Source organism: Morone saxatilis, unplaced genomic scaffold (assembly GCF_004916995.1).
Source record: "Morone saxatilis isolate NCDOM2014 unplaced genomic scaffold, NCSU_SB_2.0 Contig9, whole genome shotgun sequence".
Classification (NCBI taxonomy): Eukaryota; Metazoa; Chordata; class Actinopteri; family Moronidae; genus Morone; species Morone saxatilis.
This window is the reverse complement of record NW_023340268.1, coordinates 16,837,294-16,853,559: the sequence shown is the minus strand read 5'-3', so window position 1 is coordinate 16,853,559 and position 16,266 is coordinate 16,837,294. Positions and strand designations below refer to the sequence as shown.

Here is a 16,266-nt window from a genome sequence, read left to right as displayed (position 1 = left end):
TAACCAAAAACAAGCTTAAAGTTACTGTTAATGTTACCATGATTCATAATGTTCCTGTTTTATAGCAGATATACCTCATTCCCCCAAAGTAACTAACTGAAATTGACTGAACTTTTTAATTGTTTAAATTTGAGGACATATGAGATATATGATCACATTATCACATCCATGCTGTCAGTTATTTTGGCTGTTTTGATGAATGTAGCAATACTATACCACCAAAACACTGTATTCATGTCAAGTTTTATATTTAAATGTTTAAGCCCCATATTATTGTCACATTGTCATCGCAGTGTATATTATGTATGTCGCGGTGCTTTTTGAGCTTTTACCAGTTTCATTTGATGACCGAGTTCATGTAAACACAGTAAAAGCTTCTTTTAGAAGTCGTGCGCTCTTATTTTGAAGCACGAACACTCAAGCCGGAAGTGTTTACATCCTGTTAGCCTACAGAAAACAGCGTAGCTCCTCAACCTTTGTGGCTGCTTTTCCTCCATGTCTGTCATAACCAAACAGAAACTACAACGACCTGAGCTGGACACGCACACAGTGTAAAAACAAACCTTATCAAACATCTGCTTCATGGACTCGTACAGGCTTTATTGCCTCCGCTAACTCCGGTAGCTTGGCATGGCTGCTAACCCTCCAGCGCCAGGCTTTCAGAACAAGACGCGGGTGGCCATCCTGGCGGAGCTGGACAAGGAGAAGAGGCGGCTGCTGCAGAGCCAGTCCCTGAACAGCCCCGGAGCCAGCGTCCCTCTGTCGTCCAGACCCAGCCTGAAGGAGGCGAGGGACAGCGCGGAGCAGCAGCACATCGCCGCCCAGCAGAAGGCCGCCCTGCAGCACGCCCACGTCCACTCGTCCGGCTTCTTCATCACTCAGGACTCCTCGTTTGGGAACCTCATCCTGCCGGTGCTCCCCCGGCTGGAGCCAGACTTTTGACTGTGAAGCTTGCAGCAGATAGTGTCCGGTGACCCGGCCCGGGTGGACGACTCACATGCGAATGACACATTTGGTTCTGTCTCTTTTTTGCGTTCTGTGTCCTGTAATCGATTTATTGGTGATGTTCGAGTCCAAGAGGTTCACTGACACAATAAAATATGGTATTTGAACGCAGTCAGTGTTTCTATAGTAGCAGGGCTGTAGATAGAGAATCAGGGTCCCCAGAAAGTCCCCATTGAACCAGGGTCCCCACTGTAATGAATGATATATTCTGCTGTAATTATACAGTTATTACCTTTGTCTTAGTACATAGCTGTAGTGCAACCAGAGTGTAATAACACACAGTTCTTATAGTCAAAGCTTTTCTGATGGGGACAAAATGTGATGGGAGGGAAATGATTAGCACCCTGAGAGTTGGATAAATAATAATAAAACATTATTGGAAACTACGCCTCCAGGAGGAAATCAATGTTTGCAAAAGCCTGAGAAATGACCATTGACATACAGCATATTCCCGCCCAAAAGTAATGATGTAATGTAATAATAATGTATTTTCTCTCTATTATCTGCGTGAATGTGGAGGTGACAGGGTGTATGACTGACACTCCGGTGAAGCAGACCATAATAATGCTAGGAAACATTCAGTATAATAATATAATATATAACATTTCACTCCCGTGGTCTATCATTGGCTCTGCGGTCTGCACTCGATTGCTTCCCCCTGCAGCGCAGAGTGAGTCGATAGCAGAGCTGATGCAACACACTGACAGCTCCACCGTACCGGCTCCTCTCACCAAGTCTCAGTGCAACAAGACCGGTTTGAAGGTGAGTCCGTGGGTGGTCCATTATGGCTTTATGCTACACTGATATTACTATCAGATAGGGTGAAAATGTAGCTATTAAAGCGGCTGCAGCTGTTTCCCGCTGCTGTAACGTTAGCTGCACATGGTTCTGTTGCTAGTTAGCTAGCTAGCTAAGTAGCCCTAGCCGGCTGCTTCATTGAGTATCGGGGGTAGCTGGCTGTTATCTCAGTGGACTGTATGGCCTATTCCTGACATATGGAGGAAGCTGGGGATGTCATTATAGAACATAGTTCATGTTAGCCTGTAGCTCCTCGCTGTGTGCTGTATAAGTACTCCACGTAAGGCTAAAGTCAACGTTAACTCAAGTGCTAACTCGTAAAACAAGCCTTATCATTGTTAGAAACTTAACGTTAATTCGGTTTATAGGAAACATAGGAAACGTTTCATTGCGGAATACATTTACATAAAATGTCAAACATTATGTTCGATCCCCTCTGGTTGCTACCGCCCACTGCGGTGCAGTATTAGTCAAAGGACATGGTTGGCAAATATTACCCATATGTAACCCATCATGTTACCTCCTTGTCTGACTAAAGAAACATTAAACTGAAAGGGATTTAACAGATATATGCTCTAGAAAGACAAAACGAACCAAAGCTGCTGACATTAACTCCTAACTGTTCTTTACACTCTTGTTCTTCCCGGTCAGAAGGACCTGCACCATGGCAGATCAGCTGAGTCCTGATGAGAAGTTGGACCTCGTTACCAGGAACCTCCAGGTGGGAGACGCAGACCGATACATACTCACAGTGTCTCAACCCCCCCCCCTGGTTGCTTGGTCTCATGAATGTCTTGTTGAACATGGGTATTGCAGGAGGTCCTTGGAGAGGAGAAGCTGAAGCAGGTTCTCCAGGAGAGAGAGCTGAAGGTGTACTGGGGCACAGCGACCACTGGAAAACCCCACGTAGCTTACTTTGTCCCCATGTCCAAGATAGCGGACTTCCTCAAGGCTGGATGCGAGGTGGGTAGACCTCATGGAGCGTCTGGTCTAATGTTAATGAATTCTGAGACTTCCTGCTCCGCTCGCCAGTGGCTCACACGCATGTTTTTGATTCTTCTCCTCCTCAGGTCACTATTCTGTTTGCAGACTTGCATGCCTACCTAGACAACATGAAGGCCCCCTGGGAGCTGCTGGAGCTCAGGGTGAAGTACTATGAGCAGGTCATCAAGGCCATGTTGGAGAGCATTGGTGTGCCTCTGGATAAACTCAAGTTTGTCAAAGGAACTGACTACCAGCTCAGCAGGTCAGTCGCGCTGACGATAGCCAGAACATGCATTTATTTAACGTCCCCTTCTCTGAAACGGACGCTGTCGTATGTCGCATACTTAAAGTAACGGTGTAGGTCTGTATTATCGTGTTTGTCAGGGAGTACACTCTGGATGTGTACCGTCTGTCCTCCATGGTGACGGAGCATGACGCTAAGAAGGCTGGAGCTGAGGTCGTCAAACAGGTGGAGCATCCGCTGCTGAGTGGCCTGCTGTACCCTGGACTGCAGGTAATAACGCGGTGCTAGAGGGAGTAGTAACTGTCAGACAGACAGGAGCGGTATAAGACAGCAAAATGTCCACATGTTGTATAAATACTCCAAATAAAAGCTGAATGGAATGCACCCTCACACGTTGAACTCTTTGTTTTTCATTTGTTTTAACCATGGAAATGTTTGCTGTTATGATTGGTTGGATTACTAAATGTGTTTTCTCTTTGTCCTCAGGCTCTGGATGAGGAGTACCTCAAGGTGGACGCCCAGTTTGGAGGAGTTGACCAGAGGAAGATTTTCACTCTGGCAGAGAAGGTATCATCTCTCTCTTTTACACTCCTCTACTGACCTCTTACCTCCTCCTGCCTTACCTCAGTTCTTGTGGGACTTGATGATTAGTTTAGGAGCAGATGTGAGTTTGTTGATAGAACATGGCTCATTTTGGACTTATATATAATACAAATAATAAATCTAATTTATTTACTCCAGTTGCATTAAGTTGACACAGTAGACCAAAAAAACAACATATAAAGATCATTATAGAAACAATGAACCATATATGTCTCAGTAGGATGATCCCATGAAAGAGTTCTCGGAATATAAACTGTAACTGTAGCCCTTCATTTATCTCCAGTACCTGCCCTCTCTTGGCTACGCCAAACGTGCCCATCTGATGAACCCGATGGTACCAGGACTGACAGGGGCCAAGATGAGCTCCTCAGAAGAAGTACGTTACAGTAAAAGTTAAGATTTGTATGAACATTTTCTTCTAATGCTTGTGTTCAGTGTTAACATGATCATTCCTGGCTGCAGGAGTCAAAGATCGATCTCCTGGACTCCAAAGAAGATGTAAAGAAGAAGCTGAAGAAGGCTTTCTGTGAGCCAGGCAACATCCAGAACAATGGAGTCCTCTCCTTCGTCAAATATGTCCTCTTCCCTCTACGCGGAGGTAGAACACTTCTCCTTCTGTTGTCTTGACTTCAGGTTTTTCCCGTATAAAGAATATAAAATGAGTTGATGATTGGAATGACTGCGTTTCAGAGTTCTGCATCAAAAGAGACCCCAAGTGGGGTGGAGACAAAATCTACACTGGGTTTGAAGAGGTGGAGAAGGACTTTGCTGAGGAGGTGAAGTATAGACACACAGATTTATTTGAAGAATATAAGCCGGTTATAAAGTATATCTCTGATTGAACTTTGGTCTAACCATCGATGATCTCTGACCTTGTTAGACCATCCACCCAGGAGACCTGAAGGCCTCAGTGGAAACAGCACTAAACCAACTGCTGGAGCCAATCAGGAAGAAGTTTGAGTCTCCAGAGCTCCGCAAACTTACCAACTCTGCCTACCCCAACCCCTCAAAGAGTCAGTATCTTACCCCTCGCCTCACTGCGTCATTTTAATCCCCAAATGATAGAGGTGTGGCTGGTTCTGCATTAAATGCTATCATTTGTGTGTGTGTGTGTGTGTGTGTGTGTGTATAATCAGAAGGAGCAGCAAAGAGTGCCAAGGCAGGAGGAGGAGGAGGAGGAGGAGGAGAGGACGACGAGCTGGCCCCCTCCAGACTGGACATCAGGGTGGGCAAGATCATCAGCGTGGAGAAGGTAGGACGCCAATACCGTGATGGCTGATTTCTTCAGATGGCGTGTGTGGAGATGATCCACCTGTATTACAGCCCTCTGGCTCTGTGTTCACATGGGTTTATCTGCGTTCCACCTCCCAGCATCCAGATGCTGATTCGCTGTACCTGGAGAAGATCGACGTGGGGGAGCCGGAGCCGAGGACGGTAGTCAGTGGGCTCGTGGCCTATGTTTCGCAGGAGGACTTACAGGACAGATTGGTGCTGTTGCTGTGCAATCTGAAACCCCAGAAGATGCGAGGGATTGAGTCTCAAGCCATGCTGCTATGTGCCTCTATGTGAGTGTTATTTAGTACGCTGCAGATCCTTCTGCTTCTTTGTTTTTTAAACATTCCCTGACTCTCTGATTGATGGATTCCTAGTGAAGGGGACCCCAGGAGGGTGGAGCCTCTGGACCCTCCAGAGGGGTCGTCGCCAGGAGAACGGGTCTTTGTCGAGGGATATGAGACAGGCAAGCCAGATGACAAACTCAACCCAAAGAAGAAGGTGTGGGAGAAACTACAGGTATGTTTCAGATTTATCACAACGATTAATAACGTAATCACCAGGAAGTGTGTTTTATCTTAAAAATCCAAACTTTTATGCTTTAGTTGGCGTCATTTTTCTATAATGGAATATATTGGAAGAAAGTTAATCGACTATATGTACATAATATTATTATTCCGTCTTCCCAGGTCGACCTGAAGATATCAGACGAGTGTGCGGCTCAGTGGAAAGACAAACATCTGATGACCAAACTAGGACAGATCACGTGTAAGACACTCAAAGGAGGCAACATCAGTTAGATACACGTCACATCACTTTCACCACTGAAGCTGCTCCTGCCGGCCACATCACAACAAGAATACTCCCATCGCCATGGTAACCACCGGCCATACTTCATCTGGATGTGTTTTTTTGAAGGGTGACGGGACAGCGATGCCAAACGTCTGAGATGCTTGGGACTGGCTTAGACACATTCTGTTACCTTGCTTTGACTTTATTAGAAAAATAAGAGCTTTGTACAACAAAAATGATGTAACTAATCAACCTGTGATTCATTACTGTCTCTTTTTTTTTTTTTACCAGGGGTTTGGTGTTCCTAATGCACTTAAATATACAATTACAATATGAGAGCTTCTGCAAAGGAGACATACTGCTACTCAGATAATGAAATATTACTTTATTATAGCTGATACGGAATCTCAGGTGTTTGAAAAAGGGACTTGATGTTTCAGTAGTTTTCCGGTTTAAAATTTCACTGTTGATTGCCTTCATGGTCAATGTCAAGGCGTAGGCCAATCTGCCAGACCTAATTTAATAAGAATGGTTTTAGATGTATATAAAAATCAATATGTCATGCACTGTAAGGCATGGGACGCTGCATTGGGGGTGGTGTTGTACAGAAATCAATATCTGAACGTTAACTGTCACATAATCAAATAATGCATCATCTCTAATATGAAATAAACGCTGGCTGAATTCTGTGGGCTGCTGAAATGAATTATATTTGTGTTAGATGAGAGAAGCTGTATGTGCCACATCTTTTGAGACAGAAAGCAAGGAACCACATTTTTAATACACTTAAATTTTATTTATAGAAGTAATAACTGTACATAATTTCTTATAGCCATCAAGATGTCGATTTTTGACCCATTACAAAGAGTCAGTACAATTCAATCACTAATGATTTTGCTGGGGGAAAGCATTTTGTGCAAATAGTGATGCGCTGGATTTTCCACCAAAAAAGGCTTGGGCCAAAGTTTTAGACACAGAACATTTAATAAAAACACTGACCTCACACTAAGTCTACTCCAGTGTATCAATCATCCAGGGCCAATCGTCACATCCATAGCCCTAAAAGTGGTTTTCAGATGAAACGGATTCTTAAATATTTCAGATTTAGTAGGAAAAGGTGACCGACAGTGCTACTAGTGGAAACAACCACACATAAATAAATAGGATACTTGTGTTACTGTTTTGTTACTGTTGGGCTGACCCTTACTGAACCCAAGAGCATTGTGTAGAAGCATTGACAGTTCAGCTGTTGCTGTAATTAGATGCTTTTCTGTGTTTTAATGTAAATGTTTATTATCTGTAGCTTTACAAAAGTGCTTCTGTCCTAAATGACAAAATATCTTCCTACCATTCTTGTGAGTATGCAGCTTCCCTTTTACTCAAACACTATTCCTGATATATCCATCCACACAGTGAAAAGCAGGACTGAAACGAAGCGTGACAATTAGTTATTACTCAGATCTTGAAGCAAAGAAAGCGATAAAATGCTGATTTGTCTTGTAATGGATGCTATTGTTGACCTTTTATGACAATTGCTTAAATCCCCATGAAAATAGTGTATTATATTACAACAGAGAAAAAAGACAGACAGTAAACCTCTGTACAGAAATGCTTTGTCAAGATAAATCCTTTCCTTTGAGCTGCAGTGACCTCTACCTAATTCTACCTCTGGGAGGCGATCTCACACAAGCTGTATATTTACAGTTCAGTCAATGTACACCATTTCATCCTGAGGGGCCTTAATAAGAGATAAAATATAGCTTAGAAAAATACTCCGGAATAAAGCTATCATAAGAAATTGGGAGCGCCACATTTTTTTTGCATAAATATGTAGGAAGGCCATTACAGGCTAAGGCTTTTGGAGAAGATTTAACACACACAACACATTGATAGTTGAGTTATATGTCTCTCAGTCATATCAGTCCTTGCTGTGAGTTGTCCTTTTGCTTGCTTGTAGTCTTTGCTTGTTCCTGTGGCGTGGTCCTCAGTCAATCACCACAGCGCTCTCTCAAAACAGTGTTTCAATTGTGTCCGCTGTCACTCTTGTGGCTGCAGGGGGAAGATGAGAGGAGGTTAGACATTATGGCATCAACATAATACAGTTACAGGAACACATAATGACTATTCCGTCCTAATCTAATGTAGTTTCTGAGACACGATCACGAGCTTCAGGTTAAGGCCGACCAAAGCACATGCTTGCACATTTTATTGGGAAAAGCTGTAGGCTGGCCAGCAACGTTTGTGTTGTGTTTGTATGGTAGGGGGCTTGGGTGTGCAGTTTTCTGTTGTTGGTATGGAGAGCAAAAAATATGTTCTTTAAGGCAATGTTAAACAGCTTAGCTGTTAAAGATGGAAATGCTAGAATTTGCATTTTGCTTTTTTCATGACAAGAGAGTGGTAGTTAGATATTGATTAGTGCTGGCACTGAATCAGCTAATGAGTTTACACACTCAGCAGCAGGAAACACATTAATGAAGGCAGAGGCTGTCCTTCATGACCAGTGGTGGACAAAATACTCATATCTTAAGTAAAGCAGAGTGGCCCATTGCAGAATAATGTACATTATATTTTTGGATTATATGTAATGATGCATTAAAGGCATAATGACAAATTTGTTTATTATATACTATTATTAATCTGAATCCGAAAAATAACTGGTAACTAAAGTGAGTTAATTGATTAAATGTACTTAATTACATTCCACCACTGTTTGCACACATGACTTTCCCAATGATAATGACAGAAAATCATCTTACTTGTTGTCTCAGGAGGTGTTATTCCACTCATATGTTCTCCTCCTATTGTTCCGTTTCCTTCAGCACTACAGTCCATCTTGGCTGAACAAGCAGGACGAATCGGTGAAGGACTGATGCTCCCGGGGGCTGGTTTCTTAGCTACTGGTGGAGGAACTTTGTCAGACTTCACCCCACCATTGGAGAAAGCAGCGGCCTTTGATTGGTCAGACACCTGCATGAGCTCGGCCGCCAAGCTTTGCTTCAGACTCGCCTGAGCTTCAGGGGAAGAGGCGGCTGCAGTCTCTATGACAACCTTTTTTGTGCTCCTGGAAAAGATGAAGCTGGCAGTAGATGCTGGGGACTTGTGCATGTCACATCCTTCAGGTGATTTCAGGGACAGAGCCCCCTGTTCACTGACAGAGCTGTAAGGGGAGGATCTCACACCCAGTCGGGATGGAAGACCATCTCTTGAAGACATGGCTGCAGTTTTCATACGTATTGCTTCCTGTAAGCGCATAGAAGGGGTGTTGAGTGTCACAGAGGATGTTTTTACCATCTGAGGGGGAGATTTTAGTGACAGAGACTTGCGGATGGGCTTCTGTGGAGTGTTTTGAGATCCTGGGTTTGATACTGGGTAATTCTCCTGAACTGGAGTTCCCTGGTTTGTTGACTTGTCCTCCGATGGAGCTTTCACCTGATCTTCAGTCATGTTGACTGATCTAAGACGAACCATCTGAAGCAGTGATGGGGTGACAAGAGGTATGTTAGCATCTTCTTTGGGAATGGGTGCACTTTTGTGGCGGGAAAGGAGCTCCTTGCTTCTGGCATCTCGATTTGCTAAACTGGGCTGCCTTCGGAAATTAACCCCATGGGTTAAATTGTCTGCTGGTAAAGGGGGTGCAACTGGGACAGTAATGGGAGGTTGGGCACAGACGAGAGGCTCGTTGGGAGACCGATATTCAATTTTCATAGAGTCTCGCTTCAGGAAGCTGCTGGGAGGAACTAAAGCAGAGACTGATACTGGGTTTTCTGCTGTTGTAATATGTGGCAAAGGAGGCGCCTCCACTGTTGGAGGAAGGACAAGCTCCACTGGTCTGCAGGAAATCTCATCACTGGTGTTAGCTTTTGAAACTTGCACAACAAACTCGGGCTTGGTGTCAGTTGCCGTTTGTGGAACAGTAGGGGGCAAATCTGGAATTTGTCCATGTACAGAAGTCCGGGCTTCACTTGAATCCTCAACTGTCTCTCCATCTTCCTCTGTGGGTCTTTTTGAGACATTCAGCTCCTCTGTGATACAACTGTCCGTTACATTTGGCACACTGTCTGCCTCAAAGGGTGGAGGAGGTGGTGGAAAGTCAACCTCATCTCCTCCATCAAAGACGGAGTCCCCTTCCATAGGAGGCGGAGGAGGTGGCCAGCAAGTCTCTACAACATTAATCTCCTCCTGTACCTGCTGTAGTTCATCTGGTGGCATAGATACTGATGATGGAGGTGTCTTTCTTGACAGAGGAGGTGTAGGCTGGTATGTTGGAGGAGGGGTAGGTGGTGGTGAGGCCTTGTTAATTTTGGGGACCTCTGTGGAAAGTGTCTGTGTGGATGTGACCTCACTTTTGTCCATCTCATTCTCACTTCTATCAACTAAAACTATAACTCCATTCTGTGAGGAGGTTGTATGGTTCTCAACTGGTAAAATAATTTCTGTCATGGCACCGCTCATTTTCTTTTGTTGTCCATCCAATGAGTGCTCTGTTGACACAGGTTCCTCTCTGTGCAGTACTATCATGGGTTTCTTCTTGACAGGAGGGGGATCTTTCTTTGGAGATGTCTCTTGACTCTCGGGGTTCTTCACTACAGGGCTACTACTCTGCTCTTGTTTCGGAATGTCTGCACTTGCTTGCTTCCTCTCTTGTTCGGTACTTTCGGTACATTCCCTATTCTCCAACTCTTTGTGAACACCTTCAGTACCTTCTGCTAACAATGTCTCAGGCTTTGCTTTCTTTTCTGACAATTTTAAGACAGGCTTGTCTATAGTTGATTGTTTTTCAACTAAAACTTGCACCTCCTCGCTGGCTTCAGTCTGAGTTCCTGCTTGTTTAAATGTGCTGTCTTGTATCAGTGCTGGTTTCTGGGTTACTTTGCTGACATTAGGGCAAGGCCCACACAGGAGCTCAAAGGAGCGTCTGTTGTGAACCCATGTCTCTGGCGGAGGAGGACATGGGGCTTTGACTTTGGGAGGTGGTGGGATGTTCAACAGTTCTCTGACTTCAACGCTCAAAGCTGAAGAATTGTTATTTGGAGTGAGTTCTTTTGCAGCAACAGTGGGTGGAAACCCCTGTGGGGGCAGACTGGGGCTACATCTGGAAACATCTGGATTGACAGGCTCAGATGTACTGGATGACAGAGAGGTAAGAGAGGAGGAAGGAGACGCTGCTGAGGAAGAGGCCCGGGACACTGATCTCTCTGGTTTGATCGGTTTCTTCTTCTGTTTGTCAGGGGAGTTTGGGGAGATCCCTTTTGGGGAAAGTGTCGGAGTGCCACTCTGACTGGAGTAGCCACTGGAAGGGGACATGGTCCGTTCAAATTTACCCCCTTCTGAGGGAGTTTTCTGTGGGGAGGAGCTACTGGACTCTGGCTGAGGCTCTGTTGCTCCTCCTGCCTCATTGGCAGAGACCTGTGTGGGGCTCAAAGGACTGGAGGAAGCATCTTGAGAGCTGGATCCAGTGGAGTTCAATACAGGGGTGGGGATCTTACTGGTATCTGTAGTAACTGATTTTATCTCATCCTTTGCTACAATATTTTCTGTGACATTTGCCACCAGTCTAGACACAGAGTCATTGAGATCTTTACTTTCCACCAGAACTCTGCCGTTGCTCCTGATCTTATTACTATGCAGAGAGTTCGTTCTCCGTGGAGGTGCAGGGGGTTGCTTGGTCTTCATAACTGATAGACTACGACTGAAATTCTGTTTGTTTTTTGCATCCTCCCCAGCAGCCACTGACCCTGAAACACCAGGCTCAGATCCTTGAGCTGTAACAACAACTTCACTTTTACAGCTGGGACTGCTAATCATGCTAACTGAGCTATGGAGACTGACATGGTCTTGGTTACAACTAGACTGCTCTGTCTGGGTATCTTGCCCATTTAGACGCACTCGCTGTGAGTTACCACTTCGTGTGCTACCCTTAGAGGATACAGGGGAGGAGTTTGAAATAAGGGTCTTTGAAGACTGTGACTCGCTCCAGTTTGACCCAGAAGCCGATGTGGGCATTAGTGTGGAGTCGTTGTGGGAATTGTCGTTGTGGGAACCATCACCATCTGATCTTCTGGACAACAAAGGACTCACTGACGAGTCCCCAGATGCCAGGCTGCTTTTGCTTACAGTGCGGACACTACCGCCATGGTTTACACTACCCCCACGTGTTCGGCTGCTGCTGCGGTCGATCTCTATGACTTCAATCGAGGCTGGCAAGACCGCATTAGGGATGATTGTGGACAAGTAGGTGGCCTGAGGAGATATGGACATCACTGGGCCCTAGAAAAAAAAACAGAAATAGGAATTTCACAGTAAAATGTCATGAATGGTCAAGACAGAATATGGTAAGATACTAAAGAGTGAAGTTTCAGAAAAATAATTATTATTATTAATAATAATAGTATTTAGTATATCCTTAACTAACCCATTTGTTCTTACCTGGGGTTCCTGGAGGAAGTTAAATAATGTTGAAGGACAGAAGGAGGAGGAAGTGGTCATGCCAGGTACTGCAAGGGACTTGGGTCTCAGGGTTGATGGGCAGAGATTGGAGCCAAAGCCTTGGTTGTTGAAGGGCTGCTTATCTTCGAACATGGCCCCCAGGTGCTTCCTTAGCAGCTGTTCATCTCTGGATGCCTGCTTAGGAGTTCAGAGATGACCATTAAGTGATTAAAAAAACACAAAACCTGTTATGTATGTTAAAACTATTCTGAATTAATTTGTTCTTTGTGGAGAACCCTTTACCTCCAGCTCTGAAAGGTGCACCCTTGCTCCCTCCTTATTTGGGACTGGAGTCCCTCCATCAACAGTAGGAATGATAACAACACCTGACTGGCTGTTTCCGTCGTGATTAATGGGCTGAGTAGAAACAAGCGGCTGAAAGGTTGAGCTTCTGTGCAATGCTGGGAAGAGGGCAGATCATTGTCAATATCATGTTTGCCACAAAAGATACATGATGTCTACCAGTTTGTTAAGAATGATGGTGTGGACATACCAAGCTCTTTCTGGACCTGGTTGGGAATACCCATGATGGTGGTCCTCCTGCTCCTCTTCCTGTTCTTATCTAATCTTTTAACTGGATTCAGAGGCTTGAATGTAGAACCTGAGAGAGAGGAAAAACATTTCTTATTACAATAACTGAATTTGAGGAGGGTTATTTTTAAACAAACTTTATTCTGCAAAGGACAAGAAATTGGTTAAATAATGGGAGCAATGCACTATCATATATTGAAACCTAGTGAAGTATATTAGGGAACTGGCTGTTCCAGTGGATTTTAAAAGGGATTTTTGAAATATGGATCAGAATACCAATCACACTTTCTTTGTGCACACACAGACACAGACACACACACACACACAGTGGCATACTTTGCCTTCCAGCTGCAATATGCAGAGGCGGCCGCAGTGCTGTCTTCAGATGCTTAGAACTTTTGAGTAACCGAAAAAAGCTTCAGCTGTGTGTGGGTGTGTGTGTGTGTGTGTGTGTGTGTCCTTTTTCTTTGATTTCACACTATAACTGCAGCAGCTGGGAATGAGGCGTGCATGCTAAATAAGTACATGCCTATGACTCGTCATAAAGCAGTAAAGTCAGGAACAAAGCTCAAACCACATTCACAGGCACAAGCACCATGATTAGCCCCTTTTCCCCTAAGATGAATAAGATATAGATGCTTCCTTTCCAAGTCTCTCTCTAAACACCCACACACACACACAACCACACATATACGCACGCACAAACAGGACTGTTGTTTACCTTGGCGGGTGAGCACAGGTCGAATCGACACAGCAGAGGTTACTGTGGTATCAGTACTCCCAGCGGTGGATCTCAACTCCGGAGAGCAACCTCCGTCCTTGGAGCCGATATCCTGCTCCGGACGGAGAGTGTCTGTGGACTGCAGGGGATACACACAAGCGCACACACACACACACACACACACACAACAGTATTTAGTTAGGTGGCATTCTTTGTGAGTAGGAAGTGAAAGAAAATGTATATGTTGTTATCCACAGAGCTTCTGGGACACTTACAGCAATACTCTCATCGTCAGGAAAGTTCACCCCATTCTTGTGTTCTGTGTGAACCAAACAGACAAGGATCAAAATCTAAATACACTTATTCTTCATGTATATGCAGTATCTATAATCAGTGATACAATCATAGATAAAAAGGTGTGTTAACTTTAAGCTCCAGCTGACCTTTTTATAGAAAATTGCCATTTACCCACAATCGTGCACACTCAAGTGTCAACAGTATGTACTAATATGCTTTCTTATTTTTTAGTGGTGTGTCTGACCTTCCTGCTGTAGTATCTTGAGGCCTTCCTGGGCCTCAGTATGCAGGTCCTCCAGGTACTGCGGCCTGCTGCCCTCAATGAAAACATTGTCCTGGTAGTGGCGAGAGGTCGTGTAGTGGACGGTCAACCTCTTCTGGTCTTCATTCCCCTTTGGGCCAGCTGTTGGGATGGTGGAAGAAGAAGAAAGGGAAAAGAGAGAAGAAGAGAAATGATAAGTATGTGCTTCAAGGAAAAAATATAGTAATTTCACTGTCAATGGGCTGGAATAGGTACCAGGCTAATACTGATCTCAAATGTCATTCAACAGAAGCTTACTTAAACTTCCCTCCTAATTACTATTTATCTACCATTTTGGCCATTTTTGCTCTTTGGACGAAAACTTTAGCTTTTTCCAAGCCATTTAAACTTTTCCACTCTCTTTCTATAGGCAACCTCTTAGGCTACAAACATGACCAGACATACAAACAGATTCAACAGGTGCCCATTTGCCAAAACATTTATCAGCTTTACAGTGAATCCTCTGCCCCTCCACCTGGCCTTAGCGTGTGTTCAGCTGTGCACCTTTGACGCAGCACACTCTTCAAATCTCCTCAGACAACCAGTTTGGTGGGCAGACGTCACCTGACTCACCAGACTCTCAACAGTAAACTGGCTAACCTGACTAATCTCCTGCAGTATCTTCCTATCTATCTTCCTTCGGTAGTCCACAGAGGATTAGATAATCTGGATTGTCCGCTTGTAAAGCTGCCACTGGACCCCCTACTGGGGGACCTCCTGTGTGGGAACTGGACCAGCCTCTCCCTTCAGGATGGCTTTGCTCAATGTCAGAGGACAGCCAAAAGGCAAAAACAATTAGCCTGTTCATTTTGTTTGGCAGAACCGAATGAAACAATGAAAATAAATAATTAATTAAAAATAATACTAGACACAAAATTATTCTAAGAGGAAATTGTGTGAATTAAGGCTAATTATTATGGAATTGCTTGTGTTGTTTAATGTTTCATTATTATTATTTAGTTTTGAGTGTGTTTTTTGGTATATTACTATTAGTGTACATGTTTGCTTTTTGCTGTGTGGGCTATGCAAGCAATATAAGTTGTATATTGTCTGTTTTTAGCTTATCAAAGTTCAACAGGAGGTGTCCACTTTCCCTCCTTTGTCACTCTCAACACTGTGGCTCTCAGTCTCACCTGGTTAGGTAACACTGTGCGAGTGTGGATGTACATACTGTACATGTTTGGGTAACAGACACTCCAACCCCTATCCTCCCAAATTCACACAGGTGAGGCAGCCCAGACACAATGCCCTCCCCTGTGTGTGGCTGTGGGAAACTCAGGTCATTGTGAACCTGGGACTGTCTGATGCAATCCAAGAAGCAGAGACAAATTTCATTACAAAATGGCCACAGCAGAGTGCGTATTGCTCACATTTAAGGTTGTTAACTACCAGTTGTGATTAATTGGAAAAGCAGCCCTCCGTGAGATTCCGACAGATCCCGGCAGGAGGTTTTGGGCTTTTGGTCGATTTAGAGGATCACCAAAAAAAGTCAGTTAAACCCTTTATCTCATTAGAGAGGACCCCCAAATTGCCTTCAATGCTAATTCTTGTGTGTCTGTGTTTGTGTGTGAGACAGAGAGGTGACCGGTGCACAAAATCAGCATTTATCATCACATCTTTTCATTAAAGCATAAAAAACCGTTAGTGATCCATCATCTCAACTGTGCAAGACATACTTTTCGGGGTATATTAAGTATTGGAAAAAGGTCAGCTTAACTCACCTTAAAACCTCAATCAAAGCAAAGTTAAGAGTATTGCTATCGTTTAAACCAGCATTCACTTCTGTCAGCAGCCTAAAGTTAAAGCTACTGCCTGCCAAATTCCCCCATGTGAGTCAGCACTCACCCTTCTTCTTGAAGACAGACAGCAGAGAGTGGATGCTCTTCCTCAAGTACACCACCATGCCTACATCAGCGCCATAGCAGATACAAAATCAAAATATTGTGATAAAGAAAAGCAGAGTCCAACAAGTCCTCTTCCTGTCAGTGGTGGTTTTTCTACAAAGAAGATCCAGATGAACTCTGATGATAGAAAAAAATGTTAAAGTGACTGTCAGTTGGCTTGTTGTCAGAGTGAGAAGCTCTCTCCTCCTTCTGCAGAGTGTCTGAGTGTGACTTGGGAAGGACAAGTGCACAATAAGATCTGCTTCCAGCCAAGCAGCCTGTCCCAGCTGCCTTATCCCTGAGTCTGATACCCTCCTCCCTTCCCCCTCTGCTCCCTCTCTCTCTCCCT

General features: G+C 44.3%; 3 protein-coding genes across 7 annotated transcripts in view; 2 read left to right on the top strand and 1 right to left on the bottom strand.

Moving 5' to 3' along the window:
- Positions 1-415: 415 nt before the first annotated feature.
- LOC118342422 (SOSS complex subunit C-like) lies at positions 416-1,211 on the top strand. Its single transcript, XM_035680965.1, has one exon. It carries the CDS (start codon positions 631-633, stop codon positions 940-942), a length of 312 nt encoding a protein of 103 aa, XP_035536858.1. The 5' UTR covers positions 416-630; the 3' UTR covers positions 943-1,211.
- A 410-nt stretch (positions 1,212-1,621) lies between these two features.
- yars1 (tyrosyl-tRNA synthetase 1) lies at positions 1,622-6,387 on the top strand. 2 transcript variants are annotated; one of them, XM_035680963.1, is made up of 14 exons: positions 1,622-1,767; positions 2,455-2,524; positions 2,620-2,766; positions 2,874-3,049; positions 3,172-3,301; positions 3,518-3,598; positions 3,918-4,010; positions 4,097-4,232; positions 4,325-4,410; positions 4,515-4,647; positions 4,771-4,886; positions 5,006-5,199; positions 5,284-5,425; positions 5,596-6,387. In XM_035680963.1, the coding sequence occupies exons 2-14, from the start codon at positions 2,468-2,470 to the stop codon at positions 5,704-5,706; spliced, it is 1,602 nt and encodes a 533-aa protein (XP_035536856.1). In that variant the 5' UTR covers positions 1,622-1,767; positions 2,455-2,467; the 3' UTR covers positions 5,707-6,387. The 2 variants fall into 2 exon arrangements, with proteins under 2 accessions (XP_035536856.1, XP_035536857.1); XM_035680964.1 differs by having other exon boundaries at positions 1,649-1,767; positions 2,458-2,524.
- Positions 6,388-6,479: 92 nt separating this feature from the next.
- The window catches only part of kiaa1522 (KIAA1522 ortholog), a 33,002-nt gene continuing 23,215 nt past the window's right edge, over positions 6,480-16,266 (bottom strand). For 2 of the 4 annotated variants that reach the window (XM_035680959.1, XM_035680961.1), the window contains 8 exons: positions 13,978-14,136; positions 13,712-13,755; positions 13,437-13,575; positions 12,678-12,785; positions 12,428-12,585; positions 12,125-12,322; positions 8,455-11,965; positions 6,480-7,747 (listed from right to left, as the gene is read on the bottom strand). In XM_035680959.1, coding sequence (XP_035536852.1) covers positions 7,707-7,747; positions 8,455-11,965; positions 12,125-12,322; positions 12,428-12,585; positions 12,678-12,785; positions 13,437-13,575; positions 13,712-13,755; positions 13,978-14,136 — 4,358 coding nt within the window. In that variant the 3' untranslated portion in view covers positions 6,480-7,706. Of the gene's footprint in view, positions 7,748-8,454; positions 11,966-12,124; positions 12,323-12,427; positions 12,586-12,677; positions 12,786-13,436; positions 13,576-13,711; positions 13,756-13,977; positions 14,137-15,879; positions 16,207-16,266 lie in introns of those variants that run through there. The other 2 variants (XM_035680962.1, XM_035680960.1) reach the window with 2 other exon arrangements.